Source organism: Sciurus carolinensis, chromosome 8 (assembly GCF_902686445.1).
Source record: "Sciurus carolinensis chromosome 8, mSciCar1.2, whole genome shotgun sequence".
Classification (NCBI taxonomy): domain Eukaryota; kingdom Metazoa; phylum Chordata; class Mammalia; order Rodentia; family Sciuridae; genus Sciurus; species Sciurus carolinensis.
Window position 1 is genome coordinate 115,735,406 of NC_062220.1, and position 25,910 is coordinate 115,761,315.

The 25,910-nt window shown below is 40.2% G+C and overlaps 1 protein-coding gene and 1 non-coding gene across 5 annotated transcripts in view; one reads left to right on the plus strand and one right to left on the minus strand.

The window, feature by feature from the left end:
• Positions 1-25,910, plus strand: part of Sfi1 (SFI1 centrin binding protein) — a 99,810-nt gene that overhangs the window by 56,469 nt on the left and 17,431 nt on the right. For all 4 annotated transcript variants that reach the window (XR_007109911.1, XR_007109912.1, XR_007109913.1 and 1 more), the window contains exons 12-18: positions 3,048-3,204; positions 8,611-8,772; positions 9,820-9,890; positions 10,936-11,028; positions 13,307-13,404; positions 15,795-15,861; positions 21,054-21,184. Coding sequence is in view for 1 of the 4 variants with exons in the window: in XM_047562358.1 (XP_047418314.1) it covers positions 3,048-3,204; positions 8,611-8,772; positions 9,820-9,890; positions 10,936-11,028; positions 13,307-13,404; positions 15,795-15,861; positions 21,054-21,184 (779 nt within the window). In the remaining 3 variants the exon portion in view is untranslated. The remainder of the gene's footprint in view (positions 1-3,047; positions 3,205-8,610; positions 8,773-9,819; positions 9,891-10,935; positions 11,029-13,306; positions 13,405-15,794; positions 15,862-21,053; positions 21,185-25,910) is intronic.
• On the minus strand, positions 20,514-20,631 carry LOC124992034 (small nucleolar RNA SNORA26). Its single transcript, XR_007110039.1, has one exon. It is a non-coding gene; the product is annotated as a small nucleolar RNA SNORA26 (small nucleolar RNA).

The following is a 25,910-nucleotide window of genomic DNA, read 5'->3' on the forward strand; positions in this document are numbered from 1 at the left end:
ATAGCAACTTAGTGAGGCTCTAAGCAGCTCAGTGAGACCCTGTCTATAAATAAGATAAAAAGGGCAGGGACTGGGGAGACTGGGGTTGTAGCTCAGCAGTAGAGCACTTGCCTAGCATTTGTGAGGCACTGGGTTTGAACTTTAGCACCACATAAAAATAAATAAAGGTATTGTGTCCATCTACAACTTAAAAAAAAAAGTGGGGGATAGGGAAATAGTTCAGTTGGTAGAGTGCTTGCCCCACATGCACAAGGCCCTGGGTTCAATCCCTAGCAACACACACACACACACACACACACACACACACACACAAAGAGGGGACTGGGAGTGTGGTTCAGTGGATAAGCTCCCCTGGGTTCAATCCCTGGTAACCCTCCTGCCCCTGCACACACAAAAAATAAATAAATAAAATTGAGCAACAAATATACCACTTATGGTAACTTTGAAATACTATTTGAATATTTATTATAGTCACTGAATCAAAAACATGGCATTTAAGCTTATATCCCACCTTTCTTGTACAATCTTTATTACCAAGAAACTAGATAGTTAATACTATATTGCCAGGTGCTGTGGTGCATACTTGTAATCCTACCTACCCAGGAGGCTAAGGCAAGTTTGAGGCCAGTCTGATCAACTTAATGAGGTCCTATCTCAACAAGGAGCTGGGTGCAGTGTGGAGATGCACACCTGTGATTGCAGTGACACAGGAGGCTGAAGCAAGAGGATTGCAAGTTAAAGGCCAGTTTGGGCAACTTAGGCTCTGGGGATGTAGCAGAGTGGTAGAGTACCCCTCAGTTCAATTCCTAGTACCAAAGAATAAATAAATATAAAAAACATAATAAAGGAACTGGGAGTATACTTAGTGGTAGAGTACTAGTCTAGAGTTTGTAAGGCCCTATGTTCAATCCCCAGTACTGCAGAAAGCAAACCGAAAACCTGTATATTGTTGCTACTTTTATGTTTGGTCCAGAGTCCAATCAAATGTCACCCATTGCTTTTTTTTTTTTTTTTTTTTTTTTTTTTTTTTGGTACTGGGGATTGAACCCAGGGCCTTGTGCTTGCAAGGCAAGCACTCTACCAACTGAGCTATATCCCCAGCCCCAAACCCATTGCTTTTGATTGTTACATCCTGAAGGTATTTTTCTTTTTCAGAATGGAAGAAATGATATCACATTCATTTGTTGATTTTTACAATTTAGTAAGCGAAAACTGAAACATGCAGAAGAAGGGGGTGGGGAATTGCCAGAATGACAAACTTAGGAAGATGGTTTCTAACCATAGTAGGGGGTGGCCTTTGACATTTTACCCAGAGCAGGAGAGAAGGTAGTGCCTATGGATAGCTGATGGGGGTAATACCTGGTGGGACTTGGAGAAAATTCTCTTATACTTGACTTTATTTTCTTGGTGGGACAGGAAGAAGGTTATTCACCTGAGAGAAATTGAAGAAGAGTTATTATAGGTTTAAGAAAAGAGGATATTAATTTGTCTAAGTCATCTTCAAACTAGGGCCTGTGTTATTGCCTAAAGGTTCACATTTATGAATAATCTTAAGGGAATCTTCTTGTAGACAGTCAACTTGTATAGGTATGCTTCCTTGAAATCTGCCAAACAAAGGGCCTTGATTGCAGGCTTCCTCCCACTTTGGAATAAAAAGCAGACCCTCACCCATTCCAAATCTTAGTTTATTTTATCACCCCTTGGATTGTCCTTGCTTCTTGTCTGCTCATGGATTTTATTATTGTTTTGCTTTGTTTTTTTTTTTTTGTTTTGTTTGTTATTTGAGATGGGGTCTTGTTATATTGTCCAGGCTGGTCTGAGCTCCTGGGCTCAAGCAATCTTTTTTGCACATGCCACCATGTCTGACTTTTTTTTTTTTTAAATCCACAAACAGTAACTTTTACAGAGAGCAAGTTTTATTTAAGAAATGGGAAGGATAGAGACAATTTCTTTAAAGAGAAGGAGCCCCAGACCTGGTGTCTGTGGGAGGGGGTGCAGCTTGATTTCTTATAGACCCTGGAATCTCCCTCTTTAATTATTGTCTTCTCTTTCTTCCCTGTTTACGCGACTGGGAGCAGCAGCATGGAGGTTAATTGTTAGCGACCCAGAGTGTGGAGGAGCACGTTTGCAGAGGTTAACCAATCTCAGAGGTTGACTGTTAGCAACCCATTGTTTTCTCTTTGATAACTAGCTGTCACTCTCTTGACCTCCATCATTCATTACCTACACTGACTGCTTGACCTTTGCCCCTGCCTCAGTTTCTTGAGGAATGTGACCTATCCTGCCCACTTAGGCTAGGCAGGACTGCAAGTAAATTGCATTTTGGCAAAGAAAGCATATGGAGGTCAGCACAGTGGGCCCATTTTATAGAATTATCCTCTTAATTTTGTGTTCATACCATTCTCATTTATCTGTCCCCTAACACTTTCAGCCAGGTGTGATGGTTCATGCATATAATGCTAGCAACTTGGGAGACAGGAGGATCACAAGTTCAGCCAGCCTTAGCAACTTACTGGGGTCCTAAGCACTTAGTGAGACCCTGTCTCAAAATAAAAAATATAATGGACTGGGGATGTTGTTCAGTGGTGAAGCATACGTGGTTCAATCCTTGCTATCAAAAAAATAAATAATAAAAATAAATAAGTAAATAAAGACCTTTCAACCCAAATTCTCATAACTTAGGATTCTGCTAAGGGATTGTCACTTCCTTGTTTCTAATTTTAGCCTTTCCAATGTGTTTCTGTGTTGTTTGTGTCTCCCTCTCCCCCCATCATCTATCCTTCCCTCTTCATCCCCTATTCCCTCTCTCTTTCAGTATTGGGGATTGAACCCATGGCATTGCATGTACTAGGCAAGTGCTCTACCACTAAGCTGCATCCCCAGCCATTATAATATTTTTATTGAGACAGGATTTTGCTAAGTGCCCAGACTGGCCTGAAACTTGTGATTCTCCTCCCTCATCTTCCCAAATTGTTGAGATTACAGATATGCATCACCTTGCCCAGGTCAGTATCTCCTTTGATTGTATTGTTTTCTCTGATTTTCAGGTTTGGTCAAGGTGGCAGGAGCAGCTTCTTCATTGCCAGAGGGAGAGACAGAAGGTGGTCTCTGCAGTACGACATCATCAGTGCTGGCAAAAACAGACATCACTGAAGGCCTGGCTTGAATACCTGCATATGCGCAGAGTGAAGAGACAGCAGAATAGTAAGTAGGAAGCCCTAGGCTCTCAACATAGAGGGTCTGGTCACAGTTCTATTCTACTGCCTGCTGCCGCTGATTTTTATGAAGAAGAAATATATCCATAGGGGCTAGGGAGATAGCTCAGTTGGTAGAGTGCTTGCCTTGTAAGCACAAGGCCCTGGGTTCGATCCCCAGCACCCAAAAAAAAAAAAAAAAAGAAATATATCCATCTTTTACAAATTTTGGGGAAAGAAGATCAAGGACAAAAATAACATTATTCTGAATTCACATTTATTTCCTTTTGACCTTTACTTCTGTGCATATATTTTATTCATATGTGTTTTTAATTATTGTGATTAACATATGTACTTTATTTCAAATAGTGTTATGAATATTGTGATTTTTTTTTTTTTTTTTTTTAGTGTGGCTAAAGGTTTATCAATTTTGTTTATTTTTTTCGAAGAACCAACTATTTATTTTGTCGATTTTTTGTATTGTTTCTTTCGTTTCAATTTCATTGATTTCAGCTCTCAGTTTAACTATTTCCTGTCTTCTACTACTTTTGGTGTTGGTCTGTTCTTCTTTTTCTAGGGCTTTGAGCTGTAGTGTTAGGTCATTTATTTTTTGAGTTTTACTTCTTTTATTAAATGCGCTCCATGAAATAAATCTTCCTCTAAGTACTGCTTTCATAGTGTCCCAGAGATTTTGATATGATGTTTCTTTGTTCTCGTTTACCTCTAAGAATTTTTTAATTTCCTTCCTAATATCTTCTGTTACCCATTCATCATATAATAGCATATTGTTTAATCTCCAGGTGTTGGAGTAGTTTCTGTTTTTTACTCTTTCATTTATTTCTAACTTCAATCCATTATGATCTGATAGAATACAAGGTAGTGCCTCTATCTTCTTGTATTTGCTGACATTAGCTTTCTGGCATAATATATGGTCTATTTTAGAGAAGGATCCATGTGCTGCTGAGAAGAAAGTGTATTCGCTCTTGGTTGGATGGTATAGTCTATAAATGTCTGTTAAGTCTAAATTATTGATTGTGTTATTGAGATCTATGGTTTCTTTGTTCAATTTTTGTTTGGAAGATCTGTCCAGTGGTGAGAGAGGTGTGTTAAAATCACCTAGTATTATTGTGTTATGGTCTATTTGGTTTCTAAAATTGAGAAGGATTTGTTTAACCTACATGGATGAGCCACTGTTTGGGGCATAGTTGTTTATGATCATTATATCTTGCTGATTTATGCTTCCCTTAAGCAGTATGAAATGTCCTTCTTTATCCCTTCTGACTCACATTGGCTTGAAGTCCACATTATCTGAAATGAGGATGGATACTCCAACTTTTTTACTGAGTCCATGTGCATGGTTTTTCCCCATCCTTTCACCTTTAGTCTATGGGTATCTCTTTCTATGAGGTGAGTCTCTTGCAGGCAACATATTGCTGGATCTTTCTTTTTAATCCAATCTGCCAGTCTATGTCTTTTGATTGATGAATTCGAACATTAACATTCAGGGTTATTATTGAGATATGATTTGTATTCCCGGTCATTTGGTTCATATTTAAAATTTTTGACACATCTTGGTTCCTCCTTTATTTGACAGTTCCTTTAGGATAATTCTTCCCTTTGCTGATTTGCTTCTTTTTTATCTCTTCCTCATGAAATATTTTGCTGAGAATGTTCTATAATGCTGGCTTTCTTTTTGTAAATTCGTTTAGCTTTTGTTTATCATGGAATGATTTTATTTCATCGTCAAATTTGAAGGTAAGTTTTGCTGGGTATAAGATTCTTGGTTGGCATCCATTTTCTTTCAGAGCTTGAAAAATGTTGTTCCAGGCCCTTCTAGCTTTTAGGGTCTGGATTGAAAAATCTGCTGATATCCGTATTGGTTTTCCCCTGAATGTAATTTGATTCTTTTCTCTTACAGCCTTTAAAATTCTGTCTTTATTTTGTATGTTAGGTATTTTTATTATAATGTGCCTTGGTGTGGGTCTGTTGTAATTTTGTGTATTTGGAGTCCTATAAACCTCTTGAACTTGATTTTCCATTTCATTCTTCAGATTTGGGAAATTTTCTGATATTATTTCATTGAATAGATTGTTCATTCCTTTGGTTTGTTTCTCTAAGCCTTCCTGAATCCCAATAATTCTCAAATTTGGCCTTTTCATGATATCCCATAGTTCTTGCAGATTCTGTTCATGATTTCTTACCATCTTCTCTGTTTGTTCAACTTTGTTTTCGAGGTTAAATATTTTGTCTTCAATATCTGAAGTTCTGTCTTCCAGGTGTTCTATCCTATTGGTTATTCTTTCTATGGAGTTCTTAATTTGGTTTATTGTTTCCTTCATTTCAAGGATTTCTGTTTGGTTTTTTTTTTCAATATCTCTAACTCTTTATTGAAATGATCTTTTGCTTCCTGAATTTGCTCTGTTAACTGTTGATTGGTGCTATCATTCAATGCCTGCATTTGCTCTTTCATCTCATCGTTTGCTTCCCTAATCATTTTAATTATGTACATTCTGAACTCCCTTTCTGTCATTTCTTCTGCCATGCTGTCGTTGGATTTTATTGATGTAACATCTAGATTTGTTTGGGGCATTTTCTTCCCTTGTTTTCTCATATTGTTCAGGAATCAGTGGGTCATTAAGATATTGCAGATTTCCTCTATCGACTTATAGTGTCCCTGAAGATTGCTAGTATATCCCCTCTTATCCTTCAGTAGCCTGAAGTCTTGGAGGAAGTTGATAATGCGGAGCTCCACGAAGAAGCTGCCTCTCTAGGGTGGTGACCCTCAGGTGGTGTATATTCCCTCCTAGTGGGCAGAGGTGCCTCTACTTGTTGACCAATGGTCATCCAATGGGGAACTAGGCTGCGGGCTGAGGCAAGTCCTGTTTGTACCTGTGTCTCTGGTTTTACAGTCCCTGTGGGAAAACCTCCCCCGGCACGGAAGACTCACTCGGTGGGGACGTCTCGCTGGTCAGTTGCCCTCCTAGAGGTTCCCCTCAATCTATAACTACTGCCTGGGCTGGGCTGTCTTCCTCTGCAACGTTCCCAGGGGCCCGGACCTACCTCCTGGGCCTAGGAGCCTCACCCTTTGCAGGTGAATCTCCTTAGGCTGCCTCTCCCAGAGAATCTGCCCGCAGTCCTGGAACCTTCGCTCCGCCCCTAGGCGTGTGTCTGTGCGGCTCTTCCAGCAAGAAGCCACTTAGCTCCTGGGACCCTGCTCTGCACCTAATCGCCTGCCTATGCGGCCCCTCCTCTGAGCCACCACCTGGAGCCCCGTACAATAGCTCCGATACCCAGAGACCCACCATACACCTCCTCCTCCGGACAGCGGCCTGGTTTCCGACACAGTCACTAGGAGTCCAAGCAACTCACTTCGCGTCTCCTCCTCCCACCAACCGCCCGTAGCCCTAGGCAGTCACTCCGAGTCCAAGTGACCCGCCCTGTTCCTCCTCCTCCTCCTCCTCGGGGTAGCCCCCTGGGTGTTCAGGAGCGGTGACTCCGAGACCAAGTGACCCACCGTGCTCCTCCTCCAGGCAGGCCACCAGTGTTCAGGAGCGATCGCTTTTAGTCCAATCAACTCACCACTCGCCTCCTCCTCTGGCAACCGCCTGTGGCTCTGATGCAGTCACTCCTAGACCCAGCGACCCACCGCACTCCTCCTCCAGGCAGGCCACCGGTGTTCTGGAGCGGTCGTTCTGAGTTCAAACAGCTTGCTACACAGCTCCTCCTCTGGCAACCACCTGTGGCTCTGATGCAGTCACTCCTAGACCAAGCGACCTGCCGCGCTCCTCCTCTTCCTCCGGGCAACCCCCTGGTGTTCAGGAGCGCTCGCTCTGAGTTCAAACAGCTCGCCACGCAGCTCCTCTGGCAACTGCCTGTGGCTCTGATGCAGTCACTCCTAGACCAAGCGACCCGCCGCGCTTCTCCTCTTCCTCTGGGAAACCCCCCGGTGTTCGGAAGCGACTGTTCTGAGTCCAAACAGCTCACCACGCAGCTCCTCCTCAGGCAGCTGCCCGGAGCCCCAGTGGTTGCTCCGAGTCCAAGCGCTGTGCTGAGCCGCCTCCTCCACGATGATCCCAGTTGTCCGTGTTTACCGCTCCTGTGGGGGGAGGGGCGTCTCGCCGAGCAACTCTACTTCACAAAGTTCCCTGCGTTCCGGGGCTACCGCCCCATCTGGGACGCCTCCCCAATGGGAGAGACTCACCCGGCGGCTTTGAGTTGGTCCCAAGCCTCTCACTATCTCCTCTTTTGAATCCTGCGTCCTGGAGCAACGTGAAATGCAGCCGCCCTCTAGCCCGCCATCTTGAAAAATCCCAATATTGTGATTAATATGATGATACCTCCAATTTTGTTCTGTGCTTTTTTTGACATGATCCCATGTCTTTTTTCATTATAAATGTTATTTTTAAATGATTTTTCACATTTTATAGAATGATTTACCTTAATTTACTTGGTCATTCTCCTGTTGATAGATTCTTGAATTATTTGTTCTCAGTTGTGCAGATGTGTGTGATTTATGATGTTGAGTTTTTTGGATACTATTTTTATGGTTTAGTTTCAGAAGTAACACATAGGAATGTGGTCACTGGTACAATTTTTGTACTTGTTCATTGAGTTTACACAGAAGTAAGTCAAGCACTATGCTGGACACTGGGTTAGGCTCTCCTGCTTTTACCCAAGGCTCCCTGCAGAAATGTAGTCTGCTAGCACAGTCTCTGGGAAGGTTTTATTGTGTCTTTTTGAAGATAATGATAGATGAGCACTGGAATAATCCAGTGCTGGAAGGTGAAGTGTGTTTAGCATGATGAGATGCAGACTAATACTTGCCTCCAACTATGGCACTTGAATTCCAGGAGAGACTGCTTTCCAATTCCTGGGCTTCAACTCATTAAGCCATCAGCTGATTAGTGTAAAAGGAGTTGCAGCTGGTGACCAGAATAAACCTGGCTGAAAACTCAAGAAAACTTTTCCCAGCATGATGACCAGAGTTGTATGTCATTGACTAGTCCCTGATTCCTATCCTGGAGGAATCTCTGTAAGCATCAGTCACCATTCCTGCACATAAGTAGCTAATGAGAAGCTTCAGCCCTTGAGTAGATTTTATTGCATCCTCTTCCCTAAAATCAGAAACCTTTTTCTTTCCTTGGAGAGAGCAGAGGTAGCTCAGGGATTCCTAGTATTTAAACAGCTTTTTTATTTTTGGTGCTGGGGATCAAATCAGGACCTTGTATATGCTAAGCATGTGCTGTGCCACTGAACTACACTTTCAACCTAAAAGAACTTCAAGGATTCTTTGTACGAGCAGCCTTAAATAAATCCTTGCTTTCTGCTAGGAGCAGGTTTCAGTTCGTCTTACAAATACTTCTAGCTCATATCCTGCCTGAGAGGAGCAGTACCTATGTTATTTCTCTGTTTGCAGAAGTGGCAGAGCAATTCTACCATATCACTGTGCTCCAGATATACTTCTGTGACTGGCAATGGGCCTGGCAGCAGAGGCAGAATTTGTATGCCCATCAGGCCCTGGTGGAGGAACTGGCCAGGAGGATGGCCCTTCGGAGGGCTTTCATACACTGGAAACACTGTATCCTTTTCAGCCATCCAGGCTCAGCAGCATGTTGTACATATAAGGAGAAAGTATCTACCAAACAATTTAAGCCAGTCTTATTTCTGTTGACTTCTTTTAAAACTTTTTAAAACTGGGACTGTGCATACCTCTGATTACTTACATATTTACAGTTTAATGAAGAAGAATAAAATGAATACCTGTGTATTCATCACCTGACTTAAAAATAGAATATTGTTAGCAACACTGTTTACTCCTCCCTTTTCATAGCCCCTAGCCCCCAAGGTAATCCTATTATCCTTTCTTTGTTTTTCTGAGAAAAGGGCATTTCAGTTGGAAGGAATGGCATTTACATGGCTTACAGGTGAAGAAGAACATTCAAGAGTCTGTAGTGAGTTGTGGGTGGGACTGTGTTGAGGGACCAGCCTTGTAGACCTCTCAGTGCTCAGGAAATTGCCTTTATCCCAGTGGCCATGGCAAAGCGAGCTTATGGAGTTTTTTATGATGACAAATGATACTGTTAGATTAGGCTTTAGAAAAGACAGTTCTGGATTGGAGGAGAAATGCTAGCTAGCCCAGGGAAATCAGTGTCATGCTTAACCATTTATATGAAGGACAAGTCACATGAACTGCTGGGATGGAAGAACAGCAGGGAATGGAGAGGAGAAACAGGAGGAGAACAGATGGGCTTGGCAGCTGAGTAGATTGAAGAAGTGGGAGGAGAAAAGCTTTGAAAATAGCTCCAAGGTTTTTAGCTCAAACATCTGACTGGATCTTGATACCAAAACAGAATACAGAGAAGCAGCAAGTTCTGCCTATGATATGGTGAATTCGAAATGTTTATAGAAATCAGTGGCAATTTACCTCAGGTACTTTTTGCCTCTTATCAAGTGGTCATCCACAGAGGAAGGTAGCAAGACCAGCTGTTTGATAAGGAACTCACATGATTCCCCTTGCCCACTGTTTCCTTGGGTCATCAGAAGACAGGTGGATCTCATCCTACCTGTCAGGCCTAGTACCAGGGTTGGAACCTTGTTGAGACTAGAGGCCTTAACTTCTTGGCAGATGTGCTGCTATGTGCAGAAGAAGCTGCTCAGTTAGATGCAGCAGAAGAGTACCACCGACGCAGCCTGCTGGTAAGAGCACCACAGCCTGGTAAAGCTCTGCTCTGAAGTCTCCACCCAGGGACCCTAACTCACCTTGGCTCACTGAGTGCAGCCAGTTCCCCATTAGCTTAGCTTCAGTCATGAAACCCTTTTTTCATTGTGGCTGTCCCTGTTTGCATTTTGGATCAAGAAGGTAATGGTCAGAAGAATTTGGGGGTCTAGTCCTAGGGGTTTTTATGACGGCATCCTCCTTTAGTGGCAGAAGCCTAACCTGTAGCACAGATCAAAGTTGCAATGCTGAGCTTGAAGCAAGGTCTGGATAGTGAATTTCTGTGCTACCAGTTGCTTTCTCCCACCCTTACCACATGAAGTGGTTTTCAAAGACTTTAAGGAGCCTCTCAGTTTCCATAGAACAGAGTTATGAAAACCCCTAACTTGGGCTGGGGATTTAGCTTAGTTGGTAAGGCCCTGGGTTCAATTCCCAGTACCACAAACAAGCAAACAAGCAAACAAACAAAAAAACTAACTTCTCTGTTCTGTGACAGAAAACTGAAGCCCAAGGTATAGGGCAATGATGTGAGTAAGACCTGGATATCCTACCCTTACCCCAAGCCCCTTTTAGAGGGATTCCTTCTATCCCTCTCTAGCAAAATTGCATTTGTGATTGTATAAGTGTAAGCACTGACCCTTATGTGGCATAAAAACAAATAAACAAAAAACTACCATAGGCAAAAAATCTTTTTCCATTGAGAGAAAAAGCTGATGTTTGACCTTTGTCTCTGGAATTCTTACGTGGGGATCCTCCTGCTCAGATATGAGACTGTAGGGAGTTCAACCAATACTGTTGAGTTCCTGCAATGCAGACTGGCCTGTATTAGGCTCTCTGTTGAATCTCAAAGCAAGGAAATTCAGAGAAATGGAGCAACCCTGAGCAGTGTTTGCAAAGCTTTTTGCCCCTGATTCTGGGCACTGGCTTCCTTTGTCTGTGCTTATTTCTAAGACTTTACTGACTCTTTGTAATCACTTGTGTCCTTTTTTTTTTTTTTTTTTTTTTTTTTTTTTTTTTTTTGCATAGTATTTTTGCTTTAGAGCCTTGAAAGACAATGTGACCCATGCTCATCTCCAGCGAATAAGAAGGAATCTTGCTTACCGGCAGCATGATATCATGGTGAGGGTTATCTTCTATATCAAGCCCCCCCCCTCCGCCGCCGACAGTTATATTCTCTCTATTTTGTATTTTATTTAGAGTTGCTTAGTGCCTTGCTTTTGCTGATGCTGGCTTTGAACTCTCTATTCTCCTGCCTCAGCCTCCCCAGCTGCTGGGATTACAGGCATGTCCCACTGTGCCCGACTTGCTCTTTTTTTTTTTAAACATTTGTACCCAGAGATTTGCCCAGATTTTCAACTTCAAAAAAGTCTTTTTTTTTTTCCCTTCCCCAGTGCTGGGATTAAGCCCAGGGCCTTGTGCATGCTAGGCAAGTGCTTTATCACTGAGCTACATCCCCAGCCCTTAGACTTCAAATCTTAATGCCTGTCTTTTGTAGTTTATACTACTAATAGAGAAACTCTTGGTTTTGCCATATTTAATCCCATTTTTAAAAAATATATTTGCTGAGAAAATAATAGTTGGCTTAGAGGTCTGTGGATTTTAACCTTGATGTAGGTCCTGTGGTGATACAAATATGCCTGAAGTCTTACATGACAGGAACGTGTGCTTGTGTTTACATTATGAGTCTGTTTTCTTCAGTGACTTCTTTACCTGAGGGTAGTAGGCATCTCTCTTTGTAGATTTTGTTTATGGGTTTAGGAAGATGGGTGTTTTTGTTGTTCAAACATATAGAATAATAGAATGTTATAAAAAAAATTTATCCACTACCTAGATTCAATATTTGCTAATATTTGTTCTATTTGCTTCAGTTTTTTTCTCAGATCATTCATAGTAAGTTGTTAGCATCTTGACACTTTGCATCTAAATATTTCAGCATGTAGCACCCAAAAATAAGGACATTTCCTTATATAACTGCAATATTATCATCCCTAATAAAATGAGCAGTATTTCCTAGCATTATTCAATATCTAGTCCATATTCAAATTCCCATAATTGAACCAAAAATGACTTTTTAGCTTTTTTTTTCCCTTTAAAACTAGGATCTAGGATCACTCACTACATTTGGTTATTTTAGTTCTTATTGCTCTTAAAGCTATCTGTTCCTCCAACCACACTTCTGTTTGTACATGTTAATTTACTTATTTTTTTAATTTTATAATTGTGGTAAAATACACGACATAAATTGTATTGTCTTAACCATAGTGAAGTGTACAGTTCGGTGGCGTTAGTGGATATACCATTCACTCTTTTTGTCACCATCATTACCATCCATTTCTAGAACTTTTTTCATAATGTAAAACTAAACTGTAGTTAACTGAAGTTAACTATTAACTCCTCATTGCCATTTCCCTAGCCCCTGACAACCACAATTCTACTTTCTGTCTCTAAGAATTTGACTACTCTAGAGATCTCATAAATAGAATCATATAGTATTTATTGTGTGTGTGTGTGTGTGTGTGTGAGAGAGAGAGAGAGAGAGAGAGACTGGCTTATTTCACTTAGCATAATGTATTCTTTTTCTTAAAAATGACTGGCTTTTTTTTTCTTTTTGGCAGTGCTGGGGATTGAACCCGGGGCCTTGGGCATGGTAGGCAAGCACTCTACCAACTGAGCTATATCCCCAGCCATGACTGGCTTTTTAAAAGGATTGTCCAGTTATTTTGTACAGCACATTACTTATTCTCAATTTAGCTGATTATTTCACTTGGTTTTGGTACCTGGGATTAAACCCAGGGGTTCTTAACTACTGAGTCACATCCCTAGCCCTTTTAATTTTTTAATTTGAGACAGAGCCTCACCAAATTGCTGAGGCTGGCCTTGAACTTGTGATCCTCTTGCCTCGGCCTTCTGAGTTGCTGGGATTACAGGCATGCACCCTTGGACCTGGTTTTTGATTGCTTCCTTTTGAAGTCATTTTATTCTAACAACTTTCTATAAACTAGAAGTTAGGTCCAAGGACTTGATTAATTGAAATTAAGGTATTTTTGCAAAATTACTTACAGGTGGCAATATGTGATAAGATTAGTTTTAATTTCTAAAGTGACTTTTAAGTGGTTTCACCTTCCATGAGGCCATGATTAGGAATAACTTCTTTATCCGAATTTCCACAGACTGAAAGAGCCATCTCTTTGTCTTTTATGTTGACCAAGGATAGCTTCATAGCTCAACCATAATTATTTTGAAAGCCTGTGAGTGTTTACTGTTCCACATTTAGGTAGTACCTATTTTGGGAGAACTCAGGGTTTATCAGAGTAAGTACTCACTCACTGATAAATTAAGAGTGATCATTTTACTTTTCACTGTAGTAAACTTCCATTTTCCCCCTGTGTTACCTTAGCTGTTGCGCAGGTTCTGGAACCTCTGGCAGTCTCAGATTGAGCAAAAGGAGGAAAGAGAGCATCATTCCTTACTGAATGCAGCCTGGGGTCACTACAGGTAGGACTCTGGTTTCAGCCTTAATAACCCCTTGCAGACACGTAGTGATTCTTACAGTTTTCCAGGAATGATCATTCACCCTATCATAAGTCAGTGCTATAGATTCAGAAAGTCCTTTTAAGGCAAAAGCCATATTGTAAACCAGTGGTTCCTGAATTTTCATTTTGCTTTTAGCTGATCAAGTGAGAAGTAGAATGAAGATATTTATACTGGGCCTTGGCCCTCATAATTTGAGATATGTGCCTTTTTGCTCACTGCCTTAGTCTTTGAGGTGTCACGATAGTCACATCTTAGAATTTATGCACTGCTAGTGTTAAGGGGGTCAGGCTAGGTAGCTATTTGTGGCTCAGTCTTGAAGGTACAGGGAGTCCTCAGTATTCTAGAGCTAGTCATTCAGTTAAATAAATAAAACAGAATAAGTAAAAAGTACTACATGTCTGTGAGGAAAACTCAGAATATATGGAAGGATGGGTAGAAATATAAAATTAAAGTTGCCAGGCGCATTGGCTCACACTGTAATCCCAGTGGCTCAGGAATCTGAGACAGGAGGATCATGAGTTCAAAGCCAGCCTCAGCAACTTAGCGAGGCACTTAGCAACAGAGCGAGACCCTGTCTCTAAATAAAATATTTTTTTTTTTAAAAAAGAACTGGGGATGTGGCTCAGTGATCAAATGCCCCTGGATTCAATCTCTGATACAAAAAAAGTTGCCTGGCCCCCTTGCTGTAACAGTTTAATTCTTCAGAGGTAGCACAATTAACTTACTTACTGCCAGATATATTCACTATGTTCTTTTTTTTTCTTTTTTTAGTTGTAGATGGACACAATACCTTTATTTTATTTATCCATTTTTATGTGGTGCTGAGGATCAAACCCAGTGCCTCACACATGCCAGGCAAGTGCTCTACCACTGAGCCACAACCCCAGCCCCTTTACTATGTTCAATACCCTTTTCTTCCCTTCCTCCCTGTCCCTTTCTTATAGTATAATGGACTTAATTTGCATAGTTACAGATCCAGTTCTGGAGCATTTTAGATTACTTATTTATTCTTGGTACTGGGGATCAAACTCATGTCCTTGTAGATGCTGAGCAGGTGCTATACCACTGAATTACATCCCCAGATGTTTTAGTCAACTTTTTCACTGCCGTGACTAAAGGATCTGACCAGAACAACTGTAGAGGAGGAAAAGTTTAAAAAGTTTATTTGAGGGTTTCATGGTTTCAGAGGTCTTAGTCCATAGAAGACCATCTCCAGTCCATGGGGCTCAAGATGAGGCTGAACATCATGGCAGGAGAGTGTGGTGGTGGGAAGCAGCTCACATCAAGCATAGAGAGATTGTACTCTAGATACAAAATATGTACCCCATAACTATGCCCCTAGTGAACCACTTCCTCCAGCCACACACAACCTGCCTCTTTAACACTCTTTAATCTTTAATTTTTAATTAATCAGAGATCAATTCATTGATTAGGTTAAGACTCATACAGCCCAATCATTTCTCCTCCAAACCTTCTTGCATTTTCTCACATGTGAGCTTTTGGGGGATACCACATCTAAACTATAACACCAGGCTTGGAGCTTTTTTTTGTTTTTGGTAGTGGGGACTAAATCCTGGGGTACTGTACCACTGAGCTACATCCCCAGCCTGAACTCATTTTTTATTTTGAAATGGGATCTATCCAAGTTGCCCAGGCTGGCCTTAAACTTGTGATCCTCTTGCCTCCCAAGTCACTGGGATTATAGGCACGTGCCACTTCACCTGACTCCTTGTAGCAGTTTTTAGTCGTCATTGAGAATCCTAGTATTTGACTGATTAATTCAGAGTTGTCAAGGTCTATTATTCTGAACCCTAGTTTACAAAACCAGGAATGGTTCTTACTTGCAATATCACTGTGTGAAAGGGAGTATGTCAAAAAACTCAGGACATCCCAAATAAGCCCTAGAGTTTGGCCATAAGGCCAAAAAGTTCAGGATGTCTAGGGAATTTCATGAATATTTCTTAAGTTCCAGAGATATTGTGCCTGATCATCTGATTAGATTTATAAGAAAGCTGTCAGGGACTGGGGTTGTGGCTTAGGGTTAGCGTGCTTGCCTAACTCTCATGAGGCCCTGGGTTAGATCCCTAACATCTCACAAAACAGACCAACAAAAAACAATAAGAATATTGGCTAAATTTTTAAGCAAGAGTCCAAATCGGAGTTGACAGGTTGAATCAGATTCTTATTTCCCTCTCTTCTAGAATGAAACTAGTAAATCTGTGGGGTGCATTTACTTCTCAAGAACTAACTATACCCAGATATACCTGCCTTAAAAATAAAACAGAAATTTAAAAACCTGAAACCCAAAGGCATGGATTGATAGTCCCTTGGCGTTCTGTGTTTTATTTCAGGGTAACATTGCTGCACAAGTATATCAAATTGTGGTTACAGTATATGCAGAAGAGAAGATACAAACAGGTATGGAGTACCTTAATAGCAGATAGCTCTATTCCCTTACATTCTTGAATCCCTTGGCTTTGGAAAGATTCTTGGAAAAAACCTACACCAAGCGATCTTGTGTGATTTGGAGGCGAAAGTACTGTAAAAAGCTCAAAGGTATTTCCTTCAGATTCCACCATTGTTGTTAGAGTCTACATAACTCTCATCCTTCATCTGCTAAGAAAATGCAGGTGTTCTTAAAATTCAATGAGCTCTTGTGAGCCATTCACATCTTTACCAATTCCATTCCTAGTACCAGAAAACAAACTTTTTTTGGCAGTACTGGGTACTGGAGATTGAATCCAGGCACATTTTACCACTGAGCTACATCCCCAGACCTTTTTATTTTTTATTTTGAGACAGGATCTTGCTAAATTGCTGAGGCTGACTTCAAACTTGAGATCTCCTGCCTCACCTCCTGAGTCTCTGGGATTACAGGCATGCACTACCATGTCTGACAAGAAATACTTTTTGTACAACTACTGTGCCTCAGGTGCTGCTCAACACTGAGAATTTGTGATACAAAGTAGGCAGGATTCTTGTTCTTGCAGGCTTATAAATTAGCACCAATGTGGCAAGTAAGTGTGATCTCAAAGCTGGGTCTAATGATTAGGAGTGACTGGAATGCTGAATCTCATGAGAAGGATTTCGAGTTTACATTGAGACTCTGGAGATGTTTGTTCAGTAAGTTTTATCTACATGAAAAGGGCACATGCCTGTACCCCACCAATTTTAGAGGCTGAGGCGGGAGGATTGCAAATTCAAGTTTCGCTTTAGCAACTTATCAAGGCCCTAAAAACATAGTGAGACCCTGTCTCAAAAGTGAAAAAATCCATTTCTCCTGAGTTGGCCATATCGGCCATTTGGCTCTAGGCTTCCCTCTCCTTCTTAAGAGCCCCAGGTTGCTCTGTTGTGCAGAGGCTGAAGATTCATATGGAGAAGGACTGGCTCCTGAACACCTAGAAATGGAACTGTTGACATTCAGGAATGTGGCCTTTGATTTCACTGAAGAGGAGTGGAAATGTCTTCAGCCAGCCCAACAAAACTTATATAGAAATGTGATGTTAGAGAATTACAGAAACTTGGTCTTCCTGGGTGTTTCGGGAGAAATATTGGCCACCAAAGTTTCATTATCATACATAAGGAATGTGAGGAATGAGGCTCTTCACCCCACATCAACAGGAAGAAGCTACAGAAGAAGGACCATTGTCCCACCCCTGGTATCTATAAAAACAAAAAGGGAAGAATATTGGCATCAGATCTGCAATTTCACTGCCACCATTATTCTGCCCCTCCACACCATTTTACAACCTAGATTGTTAGCCTGAGAACTTTCTAGTCAACCATTGCTTCAGATTGTTAGCCCTCAAACTTCTTCATCAGTCACTGGTCAGATTGTTATTAGCCCATGAAATTCCACTACCTAAGAATAGCTCCCCCACCATTCCCTCTCTCTCACCCTTGTAGTCAGGCACTCTGCCTGTCCACTTAATAAAATCTTTTGGGTGACTTCCCCCCCAAAAAAAAATGTGAAAAAATATAAAGGTCTGTGACTCAGTGGTTAAGTAAGTGCCCCTGGGTTCAGTCCCTAGTTACCCCCACTGCAAAAAGGCCCCTATTTGGCTAACCTTGGCAGGAAGGACAAGGAATTAGAGGAAGACAACAAACCAAACTCCCCAGTTATTTTATACTGGCCTCCCCATCCCCATCTCCATCTGCTGCTAGTCTCACATGTGAATCTAAAGTTTTTGGCTGGCTCCCCATAGTTTTGAAATAGAATACAGTTTTTCAGCAAGCCATACAAGCTTTTCTGGGAGCTGGCCCCTCTATTTCTATCTCTCCTCCACACTACCAGTCTTCCTTCACAGCTGCACTCTGGCCAGTTGAGTTGCCAGTTGTTCCTGAATGATTGGTGCACATGCTTGCCTCTCACTATACCTGCAGTTCTGTGTGCCTCACTGTGCTTCCAGCTGAGGTGTTTTCTCCTCTCCCAACCCGCCTTTCCAACTTGTGTAGTTTATCATTGCATAGTTGTCTGCTCACCCCCTCTCTCCTGCCAGCCTGTTAGCTTCTTGGGGGTTTAGTCTGTCTCTCATCAGCCCAGCACAGTGCTTGACATAGAATATGTGCTAATGTGTGGATAAATGAATGCACAATAAATGCATAAAGTGCTGTTGATCATGTAAGAGTTATTCCCAAGTATCCTCTGTTTTCTGGGAGTTTGGATGGTACTAATCCAGGATATGGCTTGTTTTATTTTGGGTTACCCTTGCCTTCCACACTTAGAAAATGCTTAGAGCCACTGCATTCTTTGACATCCCTTTGGATTATGTGACTGTGCCAATTATTCTCTTAAGTTCATTTAATGCATGCTCAACAGAATGTCTCTAGTCCTTTTAGAAAATGACTGGTGAGTGCCAGAGTGGAAACCTTGTGTTTATTCCAGGTAGAAATCAAAGGGTCTCTTTTATTTCCTTTCCAGAATAGGGGCTCTCCTTGACCTGGGGCCAAACACAAGTGGAAAGTCAAGGGTCAGCATTTCTTCTCTCTCTCACTGCTCTAATTTGACCTGCTTTTGAAAACAGAACAGGTCTTAAAAGTAGTAAGAGCATTGTTTGATCATTGCCTTTAAAAACCTTTAGCTAATAATCTTGATTGTCACCTCTTGGTATAAATGTCCCAAGAGCACATTAGTTCTATTTTAAGAAAAGATAAAAATATTGTGGGCTTCTTTTTTTTTTTTTTTTTTTTTTTTAAGAAAGTAGTACATACAGAATGGCAAAATGCTTGTTAATTGATGAAGTCGGAGGACAGGTTCCCAGGGACTCCTTAAATTTTTGGTTCTACTTTTGTTTACATTTCAAAATAACATAAGAAAAAGTAAAAAGAGGGTTGTAGCTCAGTGGTAGAGTGCTTGCCTCGCATGCATGAGGCACTGGGTTTGATCCTCAGCACCACATAAATAAATGAAATAAAGGTATTGTGTCCATCTACAACTTGAAAAAAAATTTAAAAAAAGAAAAGTAATGTACAACCACAGTAGAAAGTTTTAGAAGTGTAGAAAGACATAAAGGAAAAAAAAAGAGAAAGAATTCATAAGCTTGCCTGTTACAATGGTATTTCGTGAATAAATCTGGTATCTTTTCTCTGTGTGGGTTTGGAGTATGTGTACCCATGCATTCACACACATGCATATGCATATTGTTCTGAATATCTATCACTAAAAAAATCACCCAAACTCAGTAGCATAAAACAAGCACCATTCTGTTATGCTTAAGAATTCTGATGCTTATAAATTGAAGTAAGACATAGAAGAAATGGCTGATTACTGCTCCTTGATTACTAGAACCTCCACTGGGAAGATTCAGATGTCAGGAGCTAGGAATCATATAGAAGTTTATTCACATACATCTGGTTCGTGGATTAAAATGACTCAAAAGACTGGGCTCAAGTGGGAGTGTTAACTAGAGGGTCTATTTATGGCCACGGTGCAAGGCCACACATGAACTTCCTCACAGATTGGTGACCTCAGTGTTGTCAGATATCAAGGCTTCAAAATTAAGTGTTCTAGTGAACAAGGCAGAAGATGTGTGGCCCTTCATGGAGCCTCAGCAGTTACTTGGTGTCACTTTCACCATGCTCTTGGTTAAAGTGGAAAAAGCAATCAATATCCCACCCAAAATCCAGGGGAGGGGACATAAGCCAATTCTCAATGAAGGAGGATCAAAGAGTTTATAGCCATATTTTTAAAAATATTTTTTTAGTTGTTGATGGACCTTTATTAATTAATTTATTTATATGTGGTGCTGGGAATCAAATCCAGCACCTCACACATGCTAGGCAAGTGCTCTACCACTGAACTACAATCCCAGTCCTGTAGCCATATTTTTAAAACCTCTTCTACATGCATATGTCTTTCTCCCCCAAAGTTTTGGATTATGGAGGCATACAGATTCTTAAGTCAGTGTCTGTCTTCCTACTGATATATCAATGGAATGGCCTTTTCTAATAACATGAAATGTTAAAGAATCTGTGTGAGCCAGGCACAGCAGCACATGCCTGTAATCCCAGTGGCTCAATAGGCTGAGGCAGAAGGTTTGCAAGTTCAAAGCCAGCTTCAGCAACTTAGTGAGACCTTAAGCAACTCATGAGACCCTGTCTCTAAATAAAATACAAAAAAGGATGGAGGATGTAGCTCAGTGGTTAAGTGTCCCTGGATTCAGTCCCCAGTATCAAAAAAAAAAAAAAAAAATATAGAATCTGTACGACAGGTAGATATTACAAAAAATTTAAGACATACTATAGGATTGGAAAGTATTATGTGTATTTAAAACACATATAGCAAAGAGCTAACAATGCTTTTTTACACACACACACACACACACACACACACACACGGTATTGAACCCAGAAGCACTTTACAACTGAGCTACGTCCTCAGGCCTTTTAATTTTTTTTTTTTTTTTTTTTTTTTTTTTTTTTTGAGATGGTGTCTCTCCAGGTTGCTTAGGGCCTTACTATGTTGCTGAGACTGGTCTCAAACTTGGAATCCTCCTGCCTCATCCTTCAGAGTCACTGGGATTATGCTTGGTCTAATGACATCTTTTTTCTTTCTTTCTTTTTTTTTTTTTAGCTTTGAATCCAGACAGGATTCAAAGAGGAGTTTTGCAATCTCTTCTCTGGGTTTTATGGTTTTCTTTACCCTTCAGTGTTAGCCTCTTAAAGCACTGCATCAACCTTAAAAGGCACAGGAAAGGGCACCTAATGACATTTTTAAGGTTCAAAAAATCCATACATATTTGAGTTAAATGCTGACAGATAATAAAACAGGCAATGAGTATGAATATCTCTTAAGCATCAGGGGAAAATATATATAAATATATTACGTGTGTGTATGTCTGTTGGTCTAAGTATATATATGCATATACATATACACATATTTGTGTCTATATATATGAAGGGGTGTTCAGGCCACATGTAATTAAAGAAGTGAATACGTTTCAGCTCTCATATTCTACTTTTCCATCTAGCTTGTTGACAAAGATCAAACATGATCTTTTTCTCAATTTTATGGTATAAGAAGCAATCTCCTCTCAAGAATATGATCTAGAAGGTCATTTGTTGTGAGGGTGGGAAGAAAGCAAAGCAAAGACATTATTATTTTATGTTAGCTCCTGCAGGCCAGAGCAGACAGTCATTTCCAACATAGAACCCTGCCCGCTGTCTTCCACACATGGAGTAGACTCTGGCGACGACACCAGCAGGAAAGTATCCTCAATGCAAGAGCAGCACGTTTTCACAGGTACGCCCTACAACTTCTGTCTGTACCAGGGTGGGCACTCACACCTGACTTTTTTGACCACACACCCCATTTGCTTTTAGCTTCCTAACTCCCCAACGACTGCTGCTTCCTGGATTTTTAATAATGTGAGCTTACTGATTTTATGTAGCAGGAAAAGACAGCCAGAGTCTCCACTGGGAATATTTTGTCCATCTTCTTTGCAAGTGCTTTAAAAATAGCCTATGTTTTATGTCCCTATCCTTTTTCCATGCTGCTGAGAGTTCCATTAAGGGTGCCCGTAAGGTTTCTGGATCAGAGTGTGGTGGGCCCTTGGATTGCCTTCGCAGGCATTCTTGAGTGTAATTTCCCTGAAATACTTAGTTACTATTCTGCAAGCTGGCTTTTTGAAGTCTGACATTATAGTCATCACCAATATTAGAAAGATCAAGGAGCAGAGCTGCATCTTTGTAGCTACCATAGGGACAAGCTTGACTGTAGCAGGTCCTAACTACATATTGGTGGAACATAATGAAGAAATCTTTAATTGCTAATTGTGTGTCAACCACTGTGGTGGGCATTATGTGATGGAAGAAAGAAAACAAATATATAAGCTTAGGGATACGAGTAGGAAAAGAGGAACTCAAGCTGTCACTATTTGCTAATGACATGTTTCTCTATATAAAGGATCCAAAAAACTCCAGAAAACTTCTAGACCTCATAAATGAATTCAGCAAAATAGCAGGATATAAAATCAACATGCATAAATCTAAAGCATTTTTATACATAAGCGATGAAACATCTGAAGGGGAAATGAGGAAAACAACTCCATTTGCAATAGCCTCAAAAAAAAAAATACTTAGGAATCAATCTAACCGAAGAGATGAAAGATCTCTACAATGAAAACTACAAAACATTGAAGAAACTGAGGAAGACCTTAGAAGATGGAAAAATCTCCCATGTTCTTGGATAGGCAGAATTAATATTATCAAAATGGCCATACTCCCAAAGGTGCTATACAGATTTAATGCAATTCCAGTTAAAATCCCTGTGACATATCTCATAGAAACAGAAAAAGCAATCATGAAATTCATGTGGAAGAAAAAAGACCCAGAATAGCCAAAGCAATCCTGGGCAGGAAGAGTGATGGAGGAGGTATCACTATATCAGACCTTAAACTCTACTATAGAGTGATAGTAACAAAAACGGCATGGTACTGGCACCAAAATAGACAGGTAGACCAATGGTACAGGATAGAAGACAAAGAGACAAACCCACATAAGTACTCATACTAGACAATGGTGCCAAAAACATACAATGGAGAAAAGATAGCCTGTTCAACAAATGGTGCTGGGAAAACTGGAAATCCATAAGCAGTAAAATGAAATTAAACCCTTGTTCTCACCCTGAACAAAACTCAACTCAAAATGGATCAAGGATCTAGGAATTAGACCTGAGACCTTTCACCAAATAGAAGAAAAAGTAGGCCTGAATCTCCATCACGTTGGCTTAGGACCAGACTTCCTTAACAAGACCCCCATAGCACAAGAAATAAAAGTAAGAATCAATAAATGGGATAGATTGGAACTAAAAAGTTTTTTCTCAGCACAGGAAACAATAATGTGAAAAGAGAGCCCACAGAGTGGGATAAAATCTCTTTCACACACACTTCAGACAGAGCACTTATCTTTTTTAAGTTTATAAAGAACTTAAAAAACTTTATACCCAAAATACAAAGAACCCAATCAATAAATGGCTAAGGAAGAAGAAGATATACAGGTGATCAACAAATAAATGAAAAAGTGCTATACCTAGTAATTAGAGAAATACAAGATTTCATCTAACTCCAATTAGAATGGTTATAATCAAGAATACAGGCAATAATAAGTGTTGGCATGGATATGGGAAAAAAGGCACACTCATATATTGCTAGTGGAGTTGCAAATTGGTACAGCCACTCTGGAAAGCAGTATGGAGATTCCTCAGAAAGCTTGGAATAGACCCACCATTTGACCCAGCTACCCCACTCCTTGATTTGTACCCAAAGGACTTAAAATCAGCGTCCTACAGTGATGCAACCACATCAGTATTCATAGAAGCTCAATTCACAATAGCTAGATTGTGGAACCAACCTAGATGCCCTTCAATTGATGAATGGATAAAGAAACTGTGGTATATATACACAATGGACTATTACTGAGTCATAAAGAAGAATAAAATCATGGCATTTGCTGGTAAATGAATGAAATTGGAAAATATCATGCTAAGTGAAATAGGCCAAGCTCAAAAAACCAAAGGCCAAATGTTTTCTCTGATAAGTGCATGACAGTATATAACGAGGGGGGGTGATGGGGGAAAGAGAAGAATGAAGGAACTTTGGATGGTGTAGAGGAAAATGGGGTAGGGGAGTGGGGATGGAAAGATAGTAGAATGAAACAGTTTTATCCTATGTATATATATGATTACATGAAGGGTGTGCATCTATAATGTGTACAACCATAGAAATGAAAAGTCGTACACCATTTGTGTATAATCAATCAAAATGCATTCTGTAAAAATAAAAAAGATTTTAATAAAATATATATATATAAGCTTGTTACACTTGTAACATCTTATCTTCATTAATTTCCTTCTCACACAGCCCTGAGAGAACATTCAGAATGATAAATGATATAATCAGGAAGTGGCAGAGCTAGGGTTTAAATTCACATCTATTCCAAAGTCCAGGTGATTTCCACTTGATCAAGAGGAAAGATCTTTCTGATGACTTTGTAGGAGCTTTAAATTCTTATGAGGTAATAAGGCTGATACACAAGTAACAATCGAAAAATAAATCAAGAGCTAGATCAGTCCAAATTATGTCAGACCACAAGTTCTTCTAAAGCTCAAAGTTGGTGCTGAGGTGACTAGGGAGCATGAAAGTACCTGGGGGAGGCTTCCTGTGAATCAAAGAGGGTGAAGATTAATGACTGGAGTCACAATATGAGGAAGGCCAAACAAGATTGAACTGGACCTATAGACAGATGATGGACATCTGTTTGAGCAGGTGACAGTTTGGAGATTACCCTGAGTACGGTATACATCAGCTTAGAGTGGACAGAGTGTGCGTGCATTAGGAAAAGTTGTGGCGGTAATCTTGAGTTTGGAGGATTTGAGAGAATCACCCAGAGCTATGGGATCCCTGAGTACAAAGGCCAAGGGAATGTTTTTAGGGAGGACCATAGGGAATAGAAGATGAAAAGAGGACAGGTCTTGTCTCTGCCCCTTATCCCATAGATAAAGTGGATTCACATTTACTTAGTTCCTGTATTGATACAATCTGGCATAAAGATCCATTTGAGAAATGGCTTTAGTACTTATTATTTATTATACCTGTTTCTGTTGCTTTTTTGTATTTTGCGTGCTGTGGAGACCAATTTTTTTAGGGTACCTTCTACAAAACCAAGCGGAACCTCTACGAGGAATTTTGCTGGGGAGCAGGCTTAGATGATTTTAGAGCTATTACTGGAGACAAAAGACTGGAGAGTGAATTGGAGGCAGGGAGTAGCCAGGAGATTTGAAAGATGGTTAAGGCCTGATCTAGATTTTGTACTGTTTTGTTGTTGGTTTTTGTTTTTTTTTTCAGTACTGGGGATCGAACTCAGGGCCTTACTCTACCAGCTGAGCTATCTCCCCAGCCCTGATTTTGTACTGTTTTGATAGTTCCTTTTTAGAAAACAGTTTTCAGGTTCTCACCTTCCTGGTTTGTGAAGGAGCTGAGGAATTGGAAGTCTGACTGAGAAGTGGTCAGGCCTGAGTTCAGACTTTGGCTCTTCTACCTGACAGCTCTGTAACCTTAGAAAGTTTTTCATTCTCTCTGAGTCTGTCTCCTCATATGTAAAGTGGAGATGGTTTGATAATCATCCCTGTCTTGTAGTATGTCATGAAAACTAAATGGGATAGTATATGTCAGATACAAGCAGAGTGCCCAGCAAAAAATAGAAACAGTCCCTCTAGCCCTCAGAATTAGTTTGACCTGTGATTGTCATGGTAAATAAATATTTATAGCATTGGTTTGGAGTTTAGCAGATTAAGTTTCAAATAAATATTTATCTTCTATACTCTTGGGGTATATCTTAGGAATACAGATAGAATTTAGGATCTCATGAATTATAACTAAAAATGGTGATTTATTAATCTAGTAAAGTATACTGAGAATGAGACAAAAACTAGCTTATGTTTTAAAAACATTGATATAAAATTTATATATAGTGAAAGGCACAGATTTCAAGTGATTTGATGCATTTTCACATATTATGCACCTTGATGATCAGCATTCCATTCAAGATATTTTTACAGGGTTTTTGCTACTGAATTGCTTTTGCACCTTTGTTGACAGTCATTTGACCACATAAGTTTGTATCTATTTCTGAATATTCTATTTGTTTATGTCATTACCACACTGTCTTGATTAACTGTATCTTCATATTTTTTTGAAACAAGATGGCAAAGTCCTTCAATTTTATTCTTTTTCAAGACTGTTTTGTGTATTCTCAGTCTATGTGCATTCCCATATAAATTGTAGAATCAGTTTGCCAGTTTCTATAAATAATTCTCCTGGAATTTTGTTTGGGATTTTACTGAAATCTGATTCATTTCTCCCTTCACTGCATAAAGGGTTTTTTTTTTTTTTTTTTTTGGTACCAGGGATTGAACAATCTAGGGGTGCTTAACAACTGAGCCACATTCCCAGCCCTTTTTAAGTTTTACT